Below are 20444 nucleotides of genomic sequence, written 5' to 3'. Positions count from 1 at the left end.
AACATTACCGGTGTCTTTTTTTTTTAAGAATATAACACCTCTTGTTACAAAATGTTTGCAACAAATGTTGTGATAAATAATAATTTTATGAAATAAGTAGTTATTTTATGGTTTTAGGGTTAAAATTTTCATTGAATTATAATTTAATAATTATTAATTTTTTTAATTTTTTTTTTTTACAATCAAATCAGTTAAACCCTTAATTTTTTATTTTAATTTAATTAAATCTTTAAATGAATAAAGTATATTCACAAAATAAAATTTAATCAGTCAATCTTCAAATTACAATCAATTGATTAATTTTATAAATTAAAGTATCAAATAACTTTATTAATATATAATTAAATATATACCTTTATATATATATATATATATATATATCTTGAAATGACATTCTAAACCTGCTATCACTTTGATATCGTTTCTTTAAAACAAATTTTGACTCATTTCTTGACTTAAAAACATCATTCTCTATTAAATTGAGATGGATGAAAACTAGTCGAATAAAAATTGTTTTAACATTTTTATGATTAATTAGCATATTTTATTACAAAATTTATCTAATTGAAAATTATAAAAATCGAAAGAAAAAAGTTAAATGGGATGCCATATGCCGCGAAGACACTTTCATTTACCTTTTTTTTTTTCACAAAATTAATTTAATTAAAAATATTAAAACAAAAAAGGAAAGTAAAAAAATAAAAAACAAAAATAAAAAAATAAAAAACAAAAAAGAGAAAATGGAGCTCATTTGAATACTACATAAACATTCAAATTGAGTTTAAAATATAAATTTTTTAAATTAAGATATTAAATAATAAATTTATTAAATAAAATTTGGTAAAAATAATGATGAGGAAAAAAATAAACCAAAAAAAGAAAAAAAAAGGGAAAAGAGATCATCAAGTGTTATATAGACATCCAAATTAAATTAAAATATTAATATCTTAAATTAAATTACAAAATAATAATTTTATTAATATAATATATATAAATATAAAATTAAATAGATAATAATATATTTATATATACCATGAGGTGATTTGGAGTAAAGTTCTCTAAATCCTATTTTAATTCATCATTGCCTTCTTAAATTAAAAACCAATTTGATTTGACTCGTTATAAATTTTTAATAAAAATGATCGTGTCAAATGGAGAAGGATCGAAACTTATCAAATATTGATTAATTTTTCATCATAATAAATTAATTCATTTTGTTATAAAATTTATCTAATAAAAAATTTTAAAAAAATAAAAACAAAAAAAGAAATAAAATAAATGGGGTGCTATTTGAACATTATCTCTTACAATATTCATCTAATAAAAAAAAGTTGAAAAAAAAAAATTTCTTGCTATTGAACTGGGTTGTATCAAAATTTATCGGATACTATCTTTATTTCCTATCTCATTTTGTTACAAGATTTTATTAATTAAAAAAATAAAAAAAAACTAAATTATGGTGTCACATGGATATATATATATATATATAGTTTCTTTTTTTACAAAATTTATCTAAATTTAAAAAAAAATAAAAACTTAAAAAATTGAAAAGTTATAAAAAATAAAGGAAAAAAAAAAGAGATATGAATGCTATACGACACTTTTAATGAGGATAAACAAAATAAAAATAAGTAAAATTTTTATAATAGATAGATATATTACATTTTAATTATGTGTAAATATGATATTTTTATTAAATTAAAATATTAAATAATAATTTTATTAATATATCATATATAAATATAAAAGTAAAAATATTTAAAACTATAATTTTAAATATACATCGAAATAGAGTAAAGTACTTTAAACTTACCTCTATCTCAACTCTAATTAAAAAAAAAAAAAAACCTCAACCTAGCTCAAATATTTTAAAAATTAGTACATATTAGATTGGACAATGAGATATAAATTATTTTGTTATATCTAAATCTATTTCTTTTATAAAATTTATCTAATATATATTTTTTAAAATAAAAGAAATGATAAAAAACTAAATAAATATATAATGTGAATTTATTAAATTAAAATATTAAATAATAATTTTATTAATGTAATACATATATAATTAAAATAAATAATAAAATATATATTTATATATATAGACGAAAAATGACAAAAAAATAAAAATCAGAATCATCCTATGATAATAAAGGAGAGGCCCGGACGCAAATATGGAAAATAAAGTGGGGGCGCCGGATACAGGAATTTGAAATTCAAAAAAGCAGAAAAGATCCGTTGGGCAACGGCTTTGTTATTATTATTATTTTAATTTGATTTCCTGATCGACGGTTATATTAATATAACTGAGTCAGTGATGAGATAATACAAGAAAAGATATCTCAAAAAGAGAGAAGTAGAGAGAAACGTTGAATTTTGAGAAAACCATCATCAATCAAAGAAGAAATGGAGAAGCAAGGGCAAGTGTCAGCAATGGAGGCATTCGAGAAGTTGGAGAAGGTGGGAGAGGGAACGTACGGAAAGGTGTATAGAGCAAGAGAGAGAGCGACTGGGAGAATCGTGGCCCTAAAGAAGACTCGTCTCCACGAGGACGATGAAGGCGTTCCTCCCACCACTCTCCGTGAGGTCTCCATCTTGCGCATGCTCTCTCGGGATCCCCATATTGTCAGGTCTTCTTCTTCTTCTTCTTCTTCTTCTTCTTGTAATTGTAATTTTTCCTTAATTCCATCTGCTAATTTAATTTAATTTAATGTATTCACGTTCAGATTGATGGATGTGAAACAAGGGCAAAACAAGCAAGGAAAGACGGTTCTCTACTTGGTCTTTGAGTACATGGACACTGATCTCAAGAAATTCATCCGCTCTTTTCGCCAATCTGGAGACCACATTCCTGTTAACACTGTCAAGGTCTCCCATCTTTTCCCTTCTTTTCTTTCTTTCTGTCACACAATTGCCATCTATCTATTAGAAGCAGAGTTGACATCTAATTTCTTGTTTTTCCATTTATGCGAATCATCTATGTCAAAAACAGAGCTTGATGTACCAACTATGCAAAGGTGTTGCTTTCTGCCACGGCCATGGAGTTTTACACAGGTTTGGTTTAATTAACCCTTCCTTTTCTTTACACCAATGAATCCCATTTCATTTCATGTTGAAATTTAATTCTTTCTTTTCCCTTGAATCTCAGGGACCTTAAGCCTCACAATCTCCTCATGGATAGAAAGACCATGACGCTTAAAATAGCTGATCTTGGCCTCGCTCGTGCTTTTACTCTTCCCATTAAGAAGTACACTCACGAGGTTACTCACATCACTTATACATATACACTCTTATTTTGCCATCACTACTAGTATTGGTACTAGCATCATTTATCTATTAATCTTATTTTATTAGCAAATGTTTTTCAGATATTGACACTCTGGTATAGAGCACCTGAAGTCCTTTTGGGGGCTACTCATTACTCAACTGCTGTGGATATGTGGTCTGTGGCCTGCATATTTGGTACTACTATGTATCTCTACATTGATTATTCACCTATCTTTTCTTTCTTCTTTTCTCATATTAATACTACTTGATCTGCTAAACAACCCCTTTATTCTAGCCGAGCTGGTCACCAAACAAGCCCTATTCCCTGGAGATTCTGAACTGCAGCAGCTTCTTCATATTTTCAGGTCTATTATGATGATGCCTCTCTGTCTCGCTACATCCCCTATTTTGGTGACTCATTTCTATTTTTCATTTTTAATAATTTCATCCGTGCAGGTTGTTGGGTACTCCAAATGAGCAAGTGTGGCCAGGAGTCAGCTCACTACCAAACTGGCATGAGTACCCCCAGTGGAGCCCTCAGAGTCTGTCATCAGTTGTTCCTGATCTGGATAGCGATGGGCTGCATCTCTTATCGGTAACTCTGGCTTTTTACCTCCTTATATCATAAAACTATTTCAAACCATCCTCTAATTCACAACGGCTGATGATAGTTGAAATCATCTGTTGCTGCAGCAAATGTTGCAATATGATCCCTCAAAGCGTATTTCAGCCAAAAAAGCTATGGAACATCCTTACTTTGCCGATCTCAACAAGGCTTATCTTTGAACTGCACAGGGGGACAGGGAGATGCGTTGTAGAAACCTATCTGCTTCTCTCAAGCATCATAGTAGTAGTGTCTTCTGTGAGCTTTTGTGATTTGTTGCTTGCCGATATCAACAAGGCTTATCTTTGAACTGCACCGGGGGACAGGGAGATGCGTTGTAGAAACCTATCTGCTTCTCTCAAGCATCATAGTACTAGTGTCTTCTGTGAACTTTTGTGATTTGTTGCTTGCTGAAATATGTAGGAACCTTATCGGTTATCCCTCAAATTCTTTGTTTGCTGAAATTTACTTTTGAAGGTCTCATTCTCGTTCTCTGTTAACAGTAGGCATCCATAGCGTTAACATTTTGAGGCCCAAGACGGTTACAAATTGATGTGAATAAGAATCAATTGTAGTTTTTCTTTGAAAAAAAGAAAAAAAACGAAACATCAGTTTTTTATACATGTATTCATTGCTTAAATGCTAACAATTACAAATCAGTTCTTGACAAATCACCACACCTATATAGTCCACCAACAGCTTCTGTTAGCCCCATAAAAAATTGACCTTGTCCATGTCAGATGGTGGCGCTTTCCACTTTCCTTGCTCCCTGGGTCGTGTTTCTTTAGACTGTTGACCTCCCCGGAATTCCTCCAAATAACTGATAGCAAACCTGCTGTTGTATTAGCATTCCTCCATTCATTGTTTTTAACTTCCTACTATGCCAGATAGCCCACCAAGCAACTCCTTTTCAAAGTTGTTTTTGTCGATTAGTCCAACTATACTAGCCAGCCATCTCTCGTCTGTCTCGTGTTCCTGCCTTGTCCATACCCTGTCAATTCCAGCAGCGTCCCAAACTTCCCTTGCTTGGTATCTGAATCTCAGCATTCCAAAACTTTGGCCTGATATTGTTTCTTGCTATGCCATTATTTTGCTCATCTTGTTCTTAATCCCCTTGTGTTCCTATTTCTCTGTTAAGGAGGATTCCGTATGCACTCTTCACCGTGTAAGTCCCCTTTTTTTCAGCACTGCTCCACACTAAGTGGAATACTACATATCAGGTCCGCTTTTTCAGTAGTGAAAATACTATAGATCAACTCAGTTTTCCACTACTTGGTTCCATGCTCTATCAGCTATGCCACTAGTTGTGGCTGGTTATGGCTGGTTGTGGTTAACTGGAGAGGCCAAAATTGTATTATTTGAGAGCCATTTATCAAGCCATATCCTAGCCATATTCCGATCGTCAATTCGTCATCGCAGACCCGAATACGGGACATATCGAGCCATGTGAACGAAGGGTTTGAGCCAAGGGGGCATCTAAAAACGGTAAGTTGGGAAAGTGTTTTGCCCGCATCACCGTATATTGAAATGAGTCTTTATTTTTCAGCAGCCTCCATCCCTGCTTGCCTAGTACAGCTAAGTTGAAAAACTCAACATCACGAAACCCCAATCCTCCACTGCCTTTAGATAAACACAGCTTGTTCCACTTCATCCAATATTTACTTATTAAGCTATTTATTTCATTGCAAAGTCCCTTGGGAAAAAGGAAGCAATTCATGGCATATGCCGGGATGGATTGAAGCACCGATTTATTGAATATTTTCTTGCTACTTCAGAAAAACATTTCTTCAATTGCTGGCATGAAGGGCTTGGTTTTTCTGTTGTTGGGTTTGGTCCTGAAATAATAAAAACAACAAACAGGATGGATAAGAGAAGCGGCCCATATGGGGGGATATAAAAATGGGCTTGGAGAAGAGAGTGGTAGTGGGCAGTGGGGGAGGTTTTCTTATTGTAAAAAGAAAGGAAGAAGATGGGTCAAGCAGCGTAAGCCTTGCACTTGCAGTTTGAAGCTTCACTCGTATTTTACTTTGAGCAGACGGCCTGGGTTTTGCAATTTGCATTGCTCTCTTTGGATTTTTTACCATTTTTGTTGCAGTAATAATTCATTAAGAAGAAAAAAAAAAAAAAAGCCACCGGCGTTAAAAAAGGAAAGAGAACTGGATTTGGAGGCTTAGCTGGCAGAGCAGAAAAAATGGGAATTGGAATCCCAGGGAAGGGAGGTCAGGTGAGGTGTAAGTGCCGGCCATGAACGATACTTTCTATGTTAGTCCGATAAGACGAGGCTGCTGCTGCTCTCTTTTATTGCAATTGCTATTCATTACCTCTTTCTTACCCAAAGCCCTAACGCTCCTCCGCTTCTTCTCTTCCACCCTCATCCTGCACCAGGCAAGTTTTTTCTTCAACCGACGCTTTACTTTAATTTTAATGTTATTAGGGCACACTAATATTGCTCTCTTCTTTCTTTTAACGTTTTTTCAAACCGCCCCTTTTTTTTCACTCATTTTCCATTTTAATGTCTTCTTCTCTTTCATATATATATATAAACGTTAAAATGTGATCTAATCCTCCTCTTTGGACTAGGAAAAAAACACAACAAAACGAAAGTTGCTCTTTTGAATTAGTGCTTTTGTTTGCTTTTTTTTTTTTTTTTAAGCCAACTGGGAGCTAGGGTTTGTTTTTTCTTACCAGGGTATATGCAAAAATTCTAGTAGCTATACTCAAGAAGATAACCTGCAGGATTTCACAACTGATCTTTTCGCACATCGCCTACCTTTACTGTCGTCTCTTGTTAACATATGCACTAATAGAACCTTTTTCTTAGACTGCAGTTTGCGTATAACCAAGATGGACGATACCGAAATGTTGAAACAGCAATTACCAAAGGCTTCCCAAGATAACCTCGTCGATGCTGCCGTCCAACATCAACTGTCGCCGCTCCCCACCCAGGTTAAAAATACCAATGAAGCAATTGCTGATAAGACTTTAACCTTGCCCACTGATGTTAATATGAGTCATAATCCAGCTTTGCCGGATAAACCTTATGACAAATCTTCCAATGATGCTAATACAAATTCTTGCGATGCTCCTCCTCCTGCTGAATCACTAGAGAAGAAAACCAATGGAGATGCTTCTCCTCTTCCTTCCTTTACACCTATATCTGGACCCAAAAGGGTGGAGAAATCAAAGAGTTGGTTGCTGGATCCTGAGGTACATAAAAATCCATCCAACCAATTGTGCATGGACATAAAAGCGTCTGTAATTCTATTTATCCATTTCATAACTCAATATTTTGTTGTTTGGGATATAGATGGGGGAGTCTGATGAAGCTGGAACACAGGAGGAGCAAGCAGCATTCATGAAGGAGCTGGAAAGTTTCTATAAGGATAGGTCGTTGGAATTCAAGCCCCCTAAGTTTTATGGAGAACCACTAAACTGCCTTAAGTGAGTTTTTAGTGATCATTTGATTTGGGTTCTTAGGTTATAAGTATGCTTTCTTTCACAATCTAATTTGTTCTTTGTGTGTGTGTGTGTGTGTGGGCATTGGATGTAGGTTGTGGAGAGCTGTTATTAAATTGGGTGGCTATGAAGTGGTATGCATGCATATTCTAGAACCCTTGATAGATGTTTTTTAATTTCTCTTTAAACCCTTAAATCACCCTTTGCTATTCGTATTTACTATGTTTTTCACGTAACAACCATTGGCAAGTCAGAGGTGATATGCAATCTGATTTTATTAATGTGTATAATAATGCACTCATTTTTTTTGTTTTGGAGGTTCAATCTTCTTGTCTAATACATGATCCTAGCTAACAGCTTTTGCATATATTAGGCCTCAATAAGTAAAAGATTACTAATGATCTGATTTTATTTACATGTAAAGTGGTTTGGATCTGTTACTTGTTTAGGAAGGTGAATAAGATTAAATAAATTCTAGCAAAGCCTTGTTTTAGTAATTAAAGACATACTAATTGCTAAGGCATTGTCAGTAACAAAACAATATGTTCTAACTTCGGGATTTAATTTGTTCGGTTTCTTTTTTTGCTCACTCTCTCTCTTTCTCTCTCTTCCACTAACAAAGTACAACACGTATTGAAGTCTCCCAAGTTGGAAATTTGAATGAACATGGCAACATGTATGTTGTAATTAAAGACATACTAATTGCTAAGGCATTGTCAGTAACAAAACTATATGTTCTAACTTTGGGATTTAATTTGTTTGGTTTCTTTTTTTGCTTACTCTCTCTCTCTTTCTCCCTCTTCCGCTAACGAAGGACAGCATGTATTGAAGTCTCCAAAGTTGGAAATTTGAATGAACATGGCAACATGTATGTTATAATATATCTGGAGTTGCCCTTCTGCTATCAAATAATTGCTTCTATTTTGGGCACAAAATTGATGAGTTCACCTTTTTTCCTATATCTACAAATGCATTCTTTAGGATCTGATTTCAATGCTTTCCAAACAAGATTCCATATAATAATTAAAGTGCCCTTTTCTTTCATGTTTTGGGCATCTTTTAAAAACCATTACTGAATTAAGGAGGAAATAAGAATGGTAGTATAGATATGGTTAAATTAGGTGGTACCATTGAAAAATATAATCTTACTCTTTAACATATGAGATTTTCTCTTATATCCACAAAATATGTCAGTATTCATGGTTTGAAAGGTATGACATGAATCCAACAATAGGACCAGAGAATATGAAGAGACTCTCTCTCTCTCTTGTAATTTATTTGGTGATGCCAAGTCTGAGAATTTGGTTTTTTGTTTTATTGTAGTTGATAATAAGAGAAGGCAAGGGGAAAAGGAAATAGTGATTGGGAAAATATTGCATACATGTTTCTTTTATTGCCATATCCTCATTTTTCAAAAAATTACCACAATTGCAGAATCCTATTTGTCATATCCATGTTGTAATATATGAGCTTAAAAATGTTGCATGATAGAAGTGTTTTCAATTCACTTTCTTCTAAACCCCACTTTAATGGTGTATAATCACACTTTTTTGTAGTTCTATTCTATTGGGTTTTTACTGTGTGCTAGTGTGTATTATTTGTAATTTACTGAGTTTAATGTTTTAAAACATATTAGAGCAAGGAAACTGCTTTAATTATGATCCTCTATAAAGTGATTCTGTGATTCATGAGCAAGCATTTAATGATATGTGTAGATTATTGACTTCTGGAGAGGTATTAACTCTTTGTGTATATGATATATATGCTTATCCTCACAATTTGATGATAAACCAAATCCATATTTAATCTCCCAAATCCTTGTTTCCATATATAAGAGTTTTATGTCCTTTAGGATTACTTTTAGGTCAGTATTATGTATTTGTTGATTTTTTACAATATAACCTGGTTGTTATATGTTTTGCTCTAAATTCTTAGTCATGGCCTATGATATATGAATTTGTGAATATTTAAAGGTTGGCAAAAGATGAAGTTGGGTTTATGTGTTACCAGATTTATAATGCTTGTGTTGATAGTTTTCTTATGTGTCAAATTGTAAATTACCTGCTTTTCCACCATCAAAATATATGAAAAATTTTTACACTATGAATACTTATAGGTGACTGCATCGAAGTTGTGGCGGCAAGTGGGAGAGTCTTTCCACCCCCCGAAGTAAGGAGAATTATGGACAGTTCTTTGTTTTTTTCATTTTTTTTTTGGGTGCAAAATTATGTCTCAATCTTAATGGATACAAAGTACTTTAAAGGGGCATGCATTTTATGAAAGTTTTTTTGTCTCTTGATTGACCTTGGTGTCTCTTTCTTTCCTTCTCTCAGGACCTGCACAACTGTCTCTTGGACTTTCCGCATTTTTTATGAGAAGGTATGCATGTTTAGTTGGGACAATTAACTGGATTCCACATTGTGTGGACTGTGGGTCAAATGCATGTAACCTTACCCTTCTATGTGAAGATGCTGTTTCCATGACTTGGAATCGTGTAAGAAATAAATGATATATTGCACCTATAACATTCTTCCAGTGCCGGGAATGATATTGGGGGATTATTTGAGGCATTATCTTTGTAAAAGTTACATGTGTGCCTTGTGCTTTTTAAAATACCATGTTGTGCAGAGCAGTTGTTCAGAGAGAGTCTGTTCTTGTATCTATGTTGTGCAGAGCAGTTGTTCTGCCTGCCCCCTCCCCAGCACAGATCTTCAAACCATTAAAATGAAACTAGTGTAGTTTTTTTTTATAATCAGCATCATGGTGAAACAAGTGTTTTCCCAGACATGCTTGTCCAAACCAAACAACTATATAAACATGAGCAAAATGATAGCAGTGCCAGTATTTCTCCTTATTATCTGTTTGTCTGCATTATAGCGTAACAAGTCTTTTCCTGTCATGCTTAATAATCACCACCAAATAAATAAATAAAAAGGAAAGTTCATTGATTTACTCTTTTTTTTTTTAAACAAAACCTGCGTGATTTCAGGCTGTGTTTCCTATTTCTGATCCTTGTATGGTTGTTCAGGCACTATTAGAGTATGAAAAGTATAAGAGGGAGAATGGTGAGATTCAACTTCCTGCTTCTTCGTTCCCTCATACAAGTGGTGAAAAGGAGGTAGGATTTTGTTCATATTTTACAACAGTGTGATGGTATCTGTTATGAATTTTCATCTTCCATTAAATATGCTGATGTGAACTGTGCTGAATTTCATACAAGTTAGCTAATTTTCATTTGAATGCTTATACTAATCTTTTGTTTCCTGTCACTATTTGTGGTAAAGCATTCACTTTCAATGTTTTTTGAGTTTCCCATGCAGTCAAGTGGCTACCTAGCCTCAGGGTCAGGCAGGGCACGCAGGGATGCTGCAGCCCGTGCCATGCAGGGTTGGCATGCTCAACGTTCTGTTGGATATGGTGAGATTACCGAGCCCATTATTAAGGTCTGTTGAATATCTAAACCTTGTTATCATCTGTAATTTTCTATATTGTGGTATTCCTGTTTTTAGAGCATTTTTTTATGCAAAATTCAAAGTGATACAAGATTTAATTTTATTTAAAAATAACTCCCCTGGACAGGATAAGAGCTTGAGTTCTACTTCGAAGCGTGAAAAACATCTCAAACACATTGGTATGCTGCTATATGTAGAGATCTCTCCCTACCATGTACCTATGCTGCCATGAATTCTGAAATTGTTTTTGGTTTCTTTGCCAGGTTTGCACAAGCAGAAGACACTAAGCATGGAGCTTGCTGAGAAATCTGCACATGAACCAGATAAGCAGTTAATATTTGTCGATCCCTTAGCTATAAGATAAATTTTTTGGGGGTTTCCTTCTATCCAAACTTATTTACATTCTACTTAATCTTAACTTTAAATTGAAGATGCAAACAAGATTTTGTTGAATTAATTTATTAATGATTCTCCTGTCTGAAAAATAAATTTATGAATGATTTACAGTGGCATAATTGGAACAGTTAAAAGAACCACATTCTTGATATATTCGTGTTGCACTCTTTGCTTCTAGGAACACCTTGAAAAAATGAGTCAGTGCAAGCCCATCAATAGAAGCATGCCCCTAATTTAAATGGCCAAAGTCACTTTAAATGTACCAATATTTTTCTTCCTTAGCTGTAGAAGGTTCAAGTACCCATTCTGAATTTGGACACATTTAATTCTTTGTGGATGTTTCTCATCCTTTAGGAAGGCCATAGTCAAACATTAGCCCTATCCCATCATGGTTATGGGATGATAATTATACTTGATGTCTCTACCATAAAATGGAAAGTGGAGGGATGTTGGGCCCAGGAAAAAGTGAAAAAATCTTAAACATGCTCAAAAGAACCTGATTGCTGTTTTGTTCTATTCGCTGACCAATGCAAATTTTTATGCTTTAGACTAATCACAGAGATTGTTGATGTTGGATCACCTGCTGATTGGGTGAAGATCAATGTGCGTGAAACAGTAAGTATTCCTTTTTTCCTACCCAGTGCACACACTGAGAGAATAAGCTATGACAAAACTGGTTGCTAAATATGACCAGTATCAGAGTAACTTGTGTTAGGATTTTCAGTTCTGAGTAGTTTCGCTGTCCTTCAAATGCGCAGAAGGATTGCTTTGAGGTATATGCTCTGGTCCCTGGGCTCCTGCGTGAGGAGGTATGTAGTTGTCCTGAAATCCTTTGTAAGTGACCTGATACAAATTAATAAACAATTGGTATGATCGTTGACAGTTGGCATTGAAACCTATAGTCTTTCTCCCAAGTATTTGTGGTTGATCTCGTAGATAAGTATATTAAAAATTCATGTGTCTCTGTTGTTTTTGTAATCATTTGTGTTATCTTCCTAAGCTACCGTGGGCATTTAGAATTAAGTAGGCTACTCATGGGGGTTTTGGTCCTTTCTCAACAATATTTTAGCTGCTTTCCTACTTTCAAATACGTGGAAAGTTTTTTGTCCTTTGAAATTTGTAACTGTGAGTTTTCATATACTTGTGATTAGAAAATATGTTCGAGTTTCACAATCCATCTTGCTTTTGTCTCTATGAATCTTGGTGGATATAAAACTGGACTTGCTTTTTGGTGGATCCAGGTGCGAGTTCAATCAGATCCTGCTGGACGTTTGGTTATAACGGGTCAACCAGAGCAAGTTGACAATCCCTGGGGTATCACGCCCTTTAAGAAGGTATTTCTTTTTATTACTAATCCGGGGAAATCAAAAAGCTCACAGCATCTCTAGACCATGTTGGCAAGTTTGCAAGTGTATATGCTCCAGAAAATATTAAGAAAATAGAAAAAAAAAAAAAAAAAAAAAAGGTGGCACCCAATCTTTTTGGGGCATTGATATTCTCAATTTTCTCTAGTTTCTTTGAGGCTATAGTTAGTTTATCATGGTATTCTAGATGAAAAAGTTAGGATTTAGTATTACATGGCCACCCCTGTGTGGGTCACGAAAACAAACGTACGACTGAGTACAATAGGGAAGGAGCAGAAATTAAAATGGAGTAAACGATTTCTTGAAATTATTTGATGTGGTTTACAGGTTGTGACCTTACCTGCAAGAATTGATCCACTTCAAACATCTGCTGTTGTTAGCTTGCATGGTCGACTCTTTGTACGGGTCCCTTTCCAGCAGGGATCGGTTTGAACCTTGTGTCATTTGGCGCAAAATCAATTTTAGTGTAGGCAGTTTAATCATTGAGGAGAAATCTAATTTCTGTAAACATGGTATTGTTGAATTAGTTGCGTTTTTCGTTTGTTGGTCCTGTTGAACAATTGGAAAAGCACTTTTTTTTTCTTTTTTAATAATAAATAGTTCAAAAGCACTATTGTGAAGGAAAGAGAATGCAGTCAAACTGTTCGGGTGCCGCTGGAAGAGAAATTGCAAAAGGAAAAGGGGTAGGATTTAAACTTACCCTTTGACTACATTTTCTTAATTTACAAATCAATATATGGATAATTGGATCATCCATCACTTGCATAAGCCTGATTTTTCTCAGTTTTTATAATTTATAAATTATAGTAATAAAAAGAAAAAGACACTTGAATTTTTTTGCTAAGATATATAAAGAATGAATGATGCAATGTTAATTAATGAACTTTTTCTAATCCATTATGAACACATATGTTGGAAATTTATAAAAGGCAGGTAGTTGTTGTGATTATTGTCCCCTTACAAATTTCATTGCTTTTGTAGTGTATATATCATATGACAGTTTAAGAATAAAGAGATGAGGATTGATTCGGAGGAATTTCAGAATTTAGGATGGAGGTGTAGGCCATCCCAAGATACAAATACCATAAAGAGAAATTAAAATTTTTTCACAAATAAGGAATTCCAGCTGATATCGTATCCTTGCCAGCACTAATTCTGGCCTTTGCGTCCCTACTCATAATTATTGATATTTATGTATTTTTCACGCCGATAATTTTGTTGATTTTTGGTTTCACTTTTGCTGTGCAGAGAAAACATCCTATACAACGATTACTTCTATTGCATCAATAAATAACATCTTTTATGTACTTAGTTTTCCGGTGTGAAATTAATGTAAAAAATATATATATATATATATATATATCTATATATAATAGATTATTCTGATCATATGCCCCCACTCAATTAGCAATGCTGGCCAGGGCAAGATACCATTTAGCGACTAGCTTATGGGATAATAGAAATTACTTACGTTGAGAAATATCATAAATGTTTGTTCGCAGAAGCACGACATCAGTTGAATTGAATGCTTTGGATAACCTATGAAGACGGTTGGATATCCGTTTAGGAGCTACAACTCCAGGGTCTAGAGATGGTTTTAGGGCTTAAAGATGCTTCCAGACAAACAAAGCTTTGGCTTCAGAAGGAAACATCATCAAGGAGACAGAAAGATCCTTTGTATGTGTTGTGTCTATCCAAGTAGATCTAAATTGCCGTGTCATCTTTGTGGGCAACTCAATTAAATTTTTTGTTATTCGTAAAATTATCAAACTATAAATCCTGATTACCAACAAACCAACCACAGGAGAAACCAAGGTGGTTGTGGTCCCTGAATTAACAGTCAGTGCTGCAGCCCTGCAATTGTGGCCCAAAAACAGGTGTAAATGGACCCAAACCCTAGCCACCGGTTTGGACACGTCTCGAGAATCAAGATGAAAAGGGCAATCAAAGTTTACAACCCACCCTCACTGTCAATACCGCAATCAGGGTGACTGAGGTTTGTTTGACTATTTCTGTTCCCAGCCATTCACAATCACAGCTCTCAGAGGTGATGATGGGGCAGAGTGTTTGGGGATGATTATTTCTTATAAAATAAGGTCATGTGGAGATACCTACCGCTTCATTGGAAGAAAACAATGATGCATGTCGACGTCGCAACCAGCATCATCCATTTTGAGGGTCCATTTCTTGACTTTGCGTGGACAGCTCCTCCAGCTTTATCCAAATTCCTAACTCCGTAAATTACAAAAGATGATACTACTCTTCAGGATCCAAATAATCCCACCACCAGTTGGTTGATTATTTGAAGGCCAAGACGAAGCTTTGCCGCCCCTGCAAAGTTCAGCTGATTATAGACATGTGTTAATAATTAGGTCACAATTTGGTATTCAGGTCCTCAAGTTCATATGTTCTCCATTTCCATTTGTAGTCCTTCAATTAAAAAATTTGAAAGATTTTTATTCACACAGGGTGAGTATTTAAAATTTAATTAAGCTCATCTATCATTTATGACATCAGAAAGCAGTTAAGATGGTGTACTGAATTCGAAATAAAATTATCTTTGCTTTTGGTATTTAGACAAGAAAAATTCCAGAAAAAATAAAAAATAAAAAAATGGAAGATAGCCGAAAATGTCATGTTTCTTGCGTCAAGGAGGTGGCACAAACAGATAAAGTAAACCAAAATATCCTTTAATTTCTTTTATAAATGTCAAGTTTTAATACTTGCTGATGACAGAAAATAGAAAACCATGAGAGTAAAAAGAAAGACGTGGTTGGGATTGATAAGGAGGAAAAGAGAAATGGGAACCGAGAAGAGGAATGAGCAGGCAGCAGTTCCAGCTTATGATAGGGGTGGTTTTGGTTTTGGATTTTGGTGTTGGCAGTTTCAATTAAGAGGAGAACGGATCGCAGATGATAGGCGTGGTAGGTCCCATGTCTCCACCTCCCAAGCTGTCTGTCTTGCTTTGTTTGAGAACAATCCAAAGACAAAAAGGGTCTCTTTGCTGCTTATTTATTTATTCATTTATTCCTCTTTTCCTTTTCTTACATTGTTTGGCTGCAATATCATGATGATCCCTATTCTCATTCCCCTAATCCTCCTCCACCATCTATTTCTCTCAACAACAAAACAATTTCAATTAATAAATTTAATTTATTATTTCCCTTCCCTTAGCACTTTCTGTTTGTGTTTGATCTTCTGGTATTATCATTTGATGACGCACTCTGTTACCGATCAATCCTCATCCCCCTGCTAACGCTACACTTTCATCCTCTGTTTTCTACTTTTGGTTGCTTTTCCTCAATCTCTCAATCCTCTCCCTTTCTTTTCCATCTTCCTCTCTGTCTCTGTGTATAGAGCCCAACCCAAAGCCCAAACAACCCCTCCCCCCACAAGCGCATGTTCCATCCAATCCCACCACCATCAACTCCAACCCCTTCTTGGCCCATCTAGGGTTTCACTTTTTTTTTCCTTGTTTTATTTTGATACGATTCTTAGAATTATTATATCCATCTCTCCGCTTTCCGATCTTTTGCTTTCCTGTCAAAAATAACCCAACCTTCGTCCTTGTTGTTTGATTCCCTTATATCCCAATGGATTCTGGGTATATTTCTTGCCTCCAATTCTAGGGTTTTATCATTAAAAGCTTTGTCTTTTTAGTCCCTCTGTTCTGGGGTCAACCTCATTACCACTTGATTTTTATTATTTCCTAAATTTATTCATCACCTTTTCTTTTTCATCCTTAAACAATCTTACACCCTTTCTTTCTTTTACCCCTTAATATTGCTGGATTAGAATCGGAGCATCTGTGTTCATGGCGTATCAGTCGATTCCGGGTCCGAGCTCGGGGTCGAGTTCAAGTTCTGGCTTTCAATACATGAATTCTCCTTTTGGAGATACAACATACACCAAGGTATTTGTTGGGGGACTCGCTTGGGAAACGCAAAGCGAAACCATGCGCCGTCATTTCGAGCAGTTTGGTGACATTCTAGAGGCCGTTGTCATCACTGATAAGAACACCGGCCGTTCAAAAGGATATGGTTTTGTGAGTATTAAATTTTTTTCATCTTTTTTAAGATTTCTTTATCTGCTGCTGCTTGATGATATTATGCTACTTTGCGTTTGGCCATCATTGTTATTCTTATGTAAATATTGACAGACCGGTATGAATCCAAAGGCGGCATGCCTTTGATGCTCTAGCAATGTGTTTTAAGTAAAGTGAATGGTCTGCTTTATTGACTTTAGAGTGACTTGGTTTCCTCTTGTCTTTGCATGGAGGGTGTAGGTGACTTTCCGGGATCCAGAGGCTGCTAGGAGAGCCTGTGCGGATCCGACTCCAATTATTGATGGCAGGCGCGCTAATTGTAATTTGGCTTCACTTGGCCGATCTCGACCTCCAGTTACTTACGGTATCATCTCTAATTTTTCCGGTTAGTCTGATCCTACAGCTGATGCTTTCATGCTGTTTCCATTTTTTCCCTTTAATATAACACGTCCTGGCCGATTAATGATTATTGTCTCCAAGATGTAACATTGTGTGTATCAAATATTTGCTATTCCATTTTCTCCTTTATCTGTCATCATCTGTCTTAAAATTGGTTTTCATTTTCCTTCTCACCAATAATGATTTAATTTTTCCTATGGCAGATGTTGACATTCATTTTAAAACTGTCTTCCTATGCCAAAAGTGTGTCTCATTTAGTTTATCCTGCCCAAATCTTTTTGCTCCTAGTAGCAATTTGTAGGGTGGCTGTATTTTGTTTCCATTTAACTTGTAAGCTGATGGCACCATACTTATGGTTGAACTAATTTTTTAATTTGTCTCAGTTAGTTTACATGTTTCCTTTTGTATCAACCTCAATGATCATGTTAATTATGTTTTCCTTTGTTATCTTTCTAATAGGACGTTTGAGACCAGCTTCTTCGTACATTGGAGGTGTGCAAGCTACACGAGGGGCTTATGTTGGAAACTTTGGCTATCAGCCACCACTTTCTTACAGCTATCAACAAGGATTGATATACCCTTATGGGTGAGTTCTGCATTCTTATTCAAATGGTTTCTAATTATTTTGATTTCTCCAATCCTTATTCAACCCAGCTTGGTTTGTTTGAGCATCAAATTCTAGTTTTCATAATTTATAGTTTATAGTTTATCTGATCTTGTTTTATTAAGTGCCTAAGAGATTTTATGTTAGATTTATTTTTTGGGATTTTGCCTACGACTGACTTTGATGTAAATGCTTGACTGACACTTTTCTGTCTGTGTCTTTAATGTGATAATTTCCTGGGATTTTCCAGTTGGAATTGAAAGAATGGACACGTTAAGTTTAGGTTGAAGCATTTTTCTCCTTTTTGTCTTGGTAAATTTTCATTGCAGATCTCTAGGCTACTTTATGTTAAGCTTTTTCTTCATTTAAAATTTTGTAATGTGTGGATTGAAATGTTTTCCCACATGTATAAAAAGTTGGTGCAGAAACATCTGTTGTTTCATCATTAATGAGGAATAGACTGTAGCCTTAGCATAAATATGGTTATGTCCTGTATATGCCTGATCAACCTACAATGCAGTTGGATCACTGTGGAAAGTTCGCGAGTCAGAGTTCAGTTGGGTACATCTCCTTTTGCAGCTACTTTCTCTTCTTTTTATTATTCTCCTTGTCTCATGGCAGTTCAAACCAATCACAACATGTAACATTGGTCAAGGAGTTATTAGTCTTTACCTTAGAATTCAGGATTAATTAGTCCAAAGTAGTCATATGACATGGTGTGATTGGTAATTGCAGGAATGCAAAAAGTGGTAGTTGCAGAGGATATGTGCCCGAGCTCAATTTTTATTGAACAGGCAAGATCATGATTGTGATTTGATAAGGATCCAAAGGAAGAAGAAATGTTGGGAGAAGGGGGGATTTGATTATTCCCATGGGCTGAATAGTTAGGTTATGATTTTACTGATGAAGTTTTTGGGCCTTGGTATGTCTCATTGATAGCATAGGAGCATGTTGGTATTTCACGTGGGAAACTTGGTTGTTCTGATGTGATGAATAGTATCATGTTTATCTCCTTGCTATAAATTCACACTCTAAAATTTAATGCCTGATCCCTGGTTTAATTCTAACCTTTTTGAAATCTTTGATACTTGTTTATCTGTGTAGGTATGCAACATACGGACCTGATTATGTCTATCCTCAGGTTAATGGCATTCTAAAGTGCAGTGTTGTGAAAATTCTTATTAAACTTTCATAAGAGTAAGTGATACTTGTGTCCCCATGCTGATTTATTCTTTTTTCTTTGTGTGCTATCATTCCATGGACAGAGTCTTTACAACCCTTATGCAGCTCAGCAGTACCTTCAAATATATGGGGTACCTGGAGCAGTGAACACAGCTATCTATCCTTATGGACAATTGGGTCAAACTGTTCCTAGCGGACATGGTTATACAGCCATACAGGGATATGCAATGCCAAGTCATCAAATAGTGCAGTTTGGTGGACGTGGACCCACTGCTAATGCAATCACAACTTCTCCGATGCCCACAATCCAAACACCATATCCCGGAGGTTAATATCAATCTGAAAAGTTACCTTTTGTGCTTACTTCTGTTACTGGCTTTGTTTTTTGCTCCTAATTCTGTCTGCCAACGAATTATACCCACTCCAATATCTTGACATGTACATCATTATCTTTATATTTCATTTAATCAAAAGTTATATTTGCCTTGCATTGTAAGAAGTTATCCATTAGTGAATTTATGTGAACCAAAAATTATGCAGAGAATGGGATGGAACATCATGAATGAATTTCCCAGTTTTTTATTTCTTGATCAATCCTAAAGGCACCTGCTTTGAGAATCCTAAAGCAGGTCCTGTTGTTTTAAGGTGGTTTTATGGGATTAATTCGAGGCATAGAAGACCTTATGAGCAAAATGTGTTTATTTATCAGGTATAGCAGCACCTGTTCCAGCACAGCCACAATTTATTGTTAGTACTCCCTCTCAGTTTATGCAAGGTAGTGGTTCTGACCAAACAACCGGGTGAGGAGTTGATCAAGGTAAGTAGTGACATCTTGGGGAATGAAGTTCTTAGGTTTGTCATGGTCATCTTACTATGGAATTAACTGTGGCTGAAGTTTTTCATCATTTCAGGTATCCTTAGATTGCAGCAGGACTAAGAGCAGCGGAACTGCTACTTGAGTGGCGGGCTTCGGATCTAGCCTTGCAAATTATTAATTTTGCATTCTACAGGTACTGTTAGTTTTTCCTTTCCTGCAGATCCAAAACCGAAAATTGGTAACTGAGAGGAAACAAATGAAATGTAGTCACACCCATTGTAGGGGTCGGTTCTGGTGTGGGGTTATCGATTAGTGCATAATTGCTGACAAGTCTTCTGAATATCATTTTATCAGTTATGGCCTTAACCATGTTTATCTTGAGCAGGTCATACGTAGTCATGCTTACCAGAGATGTCAATGTTGTCTGAGTCGCTCCAGATGGTGGAGAAGCAATATGGAGGATGCGGGGAAAGCTCTTCCTTTTTACCCTCGTATGTGTAAGGCGCATATACTGCTAGTGCTCGGGTTGGGTGGCCGGCAGTCATGGATTGATGGATGCTGGAATGGGGTTTCTGGCAACCATGTAGGAATATTATAAAATGGTGTAAAAATACATGTTGGAATCAACATATGATTCTTTTGTAAGTCTAGTCAGTCCCAGCATTTGGGTGTATAGGTAGTCTCTAGTGTCGGGTGTTTGTCCAGCATTGTACGTAGACAAAGATTCTAATTAATAATAATTAATTAATTAAGGTTTCTGACTATCGTTAATTAGTCAAAGAAAAAATAAAAAATAATAATAATTAAAATAATTAAAATATAAAATAGGAGTACATTACATTTTTTTTATTTTATTTACAA

General features: G+C 35.2%; 3 protein-coding genes across 9 annotated transcripts; all 3 read left to right on the top strand.

The window, feature by feature from the left end:
• The first annotated feature begins 2303 nt into the window (after positions 1 to 2303).
• On the top strand, positions 2304 to 4489 carry CDKB2;2 (cyclin-dependent kinase B2;2). Its single transcript, XM_022913724.2, has 8 exons — positions 2304 to 2627; positions 2724 to 2865; positions 2990 to 3051; positions 3146 to 3257; positions 3366 to 3459; positions 3560 to 3629; positions 3721 to 3859; positions 3958 to 4489. Exons 1-8 carry the CDS (start codon positions 2404 to 2406, stop codon positions 4048 to 4050), a joined length of 936 nt encoding a protein of 311 aa, XP_022769459.1. The 5' UTR covers positions 2304 to 2403; the 3' UTR covers positions 4051 to 4489.
• Positions 4490 to 6040: 1551 nt separating this feature from the next.
• LOC111312940 (AT-rich interactive domain-containing protein 5-like) lies at positions 6041 to 14999 on the top strand. 5 transcript variants are annotated; one of them, XR_016326258.1, is made up of 16 exons: positions 6041 to 6253; positions 6697 to 7075; positions 7176 to 7309; positions 7419 to 7458; positions 9441 to 9493; positions 9658 to 9703; positions 10353 to 10442; positions 10645 to 10767; positions 10904 to 10955; positions 11040 to 11106; positions 11721 to 11787; positions 11931 to 11981; positions 12414 to 12506; positions 12864 to 13219; positions 14039 to 14213; positions 14341 to 14999. XR_016326258.1 is itself a non-coding variant. In XM_022913717.2 (14 exons), the coding sequence occupies exons 2-14, from the start codon at positions 6713 to 6715 to the stop codon at positions 12966 to 12968; spliced, it is 1284 nt and encodes a 427-aa protein (XP_022769452.1). In that variant the 5' UTR covers positions 6041 to 6253; positions 6697 to 6712; the 3' UTR covers positions 12969 to 13288. The 5 variants fall into 5 exon arrangements, 3 of the variants coding, with proteins under 3 accessions (XP_022769452.1, XP_089597743.1, XP_022769455.1); XR_016326263.1 differs by having other exon boundaries at positions 6690 to 7075; positions 14039 to 14999; XM_022913717.2 differs by lacking the exons at positions 14039 to 14213; positions 14341 to 14999 and having other exon boundaries at positions 12864 to 13288.
• Positions 15000 to 15306: 307 nt separating this feature from the next.
• LOC111312942 (uncharacterized) lies at positions 15307 to 20347 on the top strand. Of its 3 annotated transcripts, XM_089741639.1 has the most exons (9): positions 15307 to 15460; positions 16332 to 16581; positions 16822 to 16966; positions 17440 to 17566; positions 18689 to 18725; positions 18850 to 19093; positions 19476 to 19583; positions 19678 to 19776; positions 19969 to 20347. In XM_089741639.1, the coding sequence occupies exons 2-7, from the start codon at positions 16351 to 16353 to the stop codon at positions 19568 to 19570; spliced, it is 879 nt and encodes a 292-aa protein (XP_089597765.1). In that variant the 5' UTR covers positions 15307 to 15460; positions 16332 to 16350; the 3' UTR covers positions 19571 to 19583; positions 19678 to 19776; positions 19969 to 20347. The 3 variants fall into 3 exon arrangements, with proteins under 3 accessions (XP_089597765.1, XP_089597771.1, XP_089597761.1); XM_089741645.1 differs by lacking the exon at positions 15307 to 15460 and having other exon boundaries at positions 15492 to 16581; positions 16822 to 16945; XM_089741635.1 differs by lacking the exon at positions 15307 to 15460 and having other exon boundaries at positions 15493 to 16581.
• Positions 20348 to 20444: the final 97 nt, after the last annotated feature.

The sequence above is a fragment of the Durio zibethinus genome, chromosome 1 (genome assembly GCF_047325235.1).
Source record: "Durio zibethinus cultivar Kanyao isolate XHJ-2024 chromosome 1, ASM4732523v1, whole genome shotgun sequence".
In the NCBI taxonomy this organism is placed as follows: domain Eukaryota; kingdom Viridiplantae; phylum Streptophyta; class Magnoliopsida; order Malvales; family Malvaceae; genus Durio; species Durio zibethinus.
This window is presented reverse-complemented; position numbering and strand designations above follow the sequence as displayed.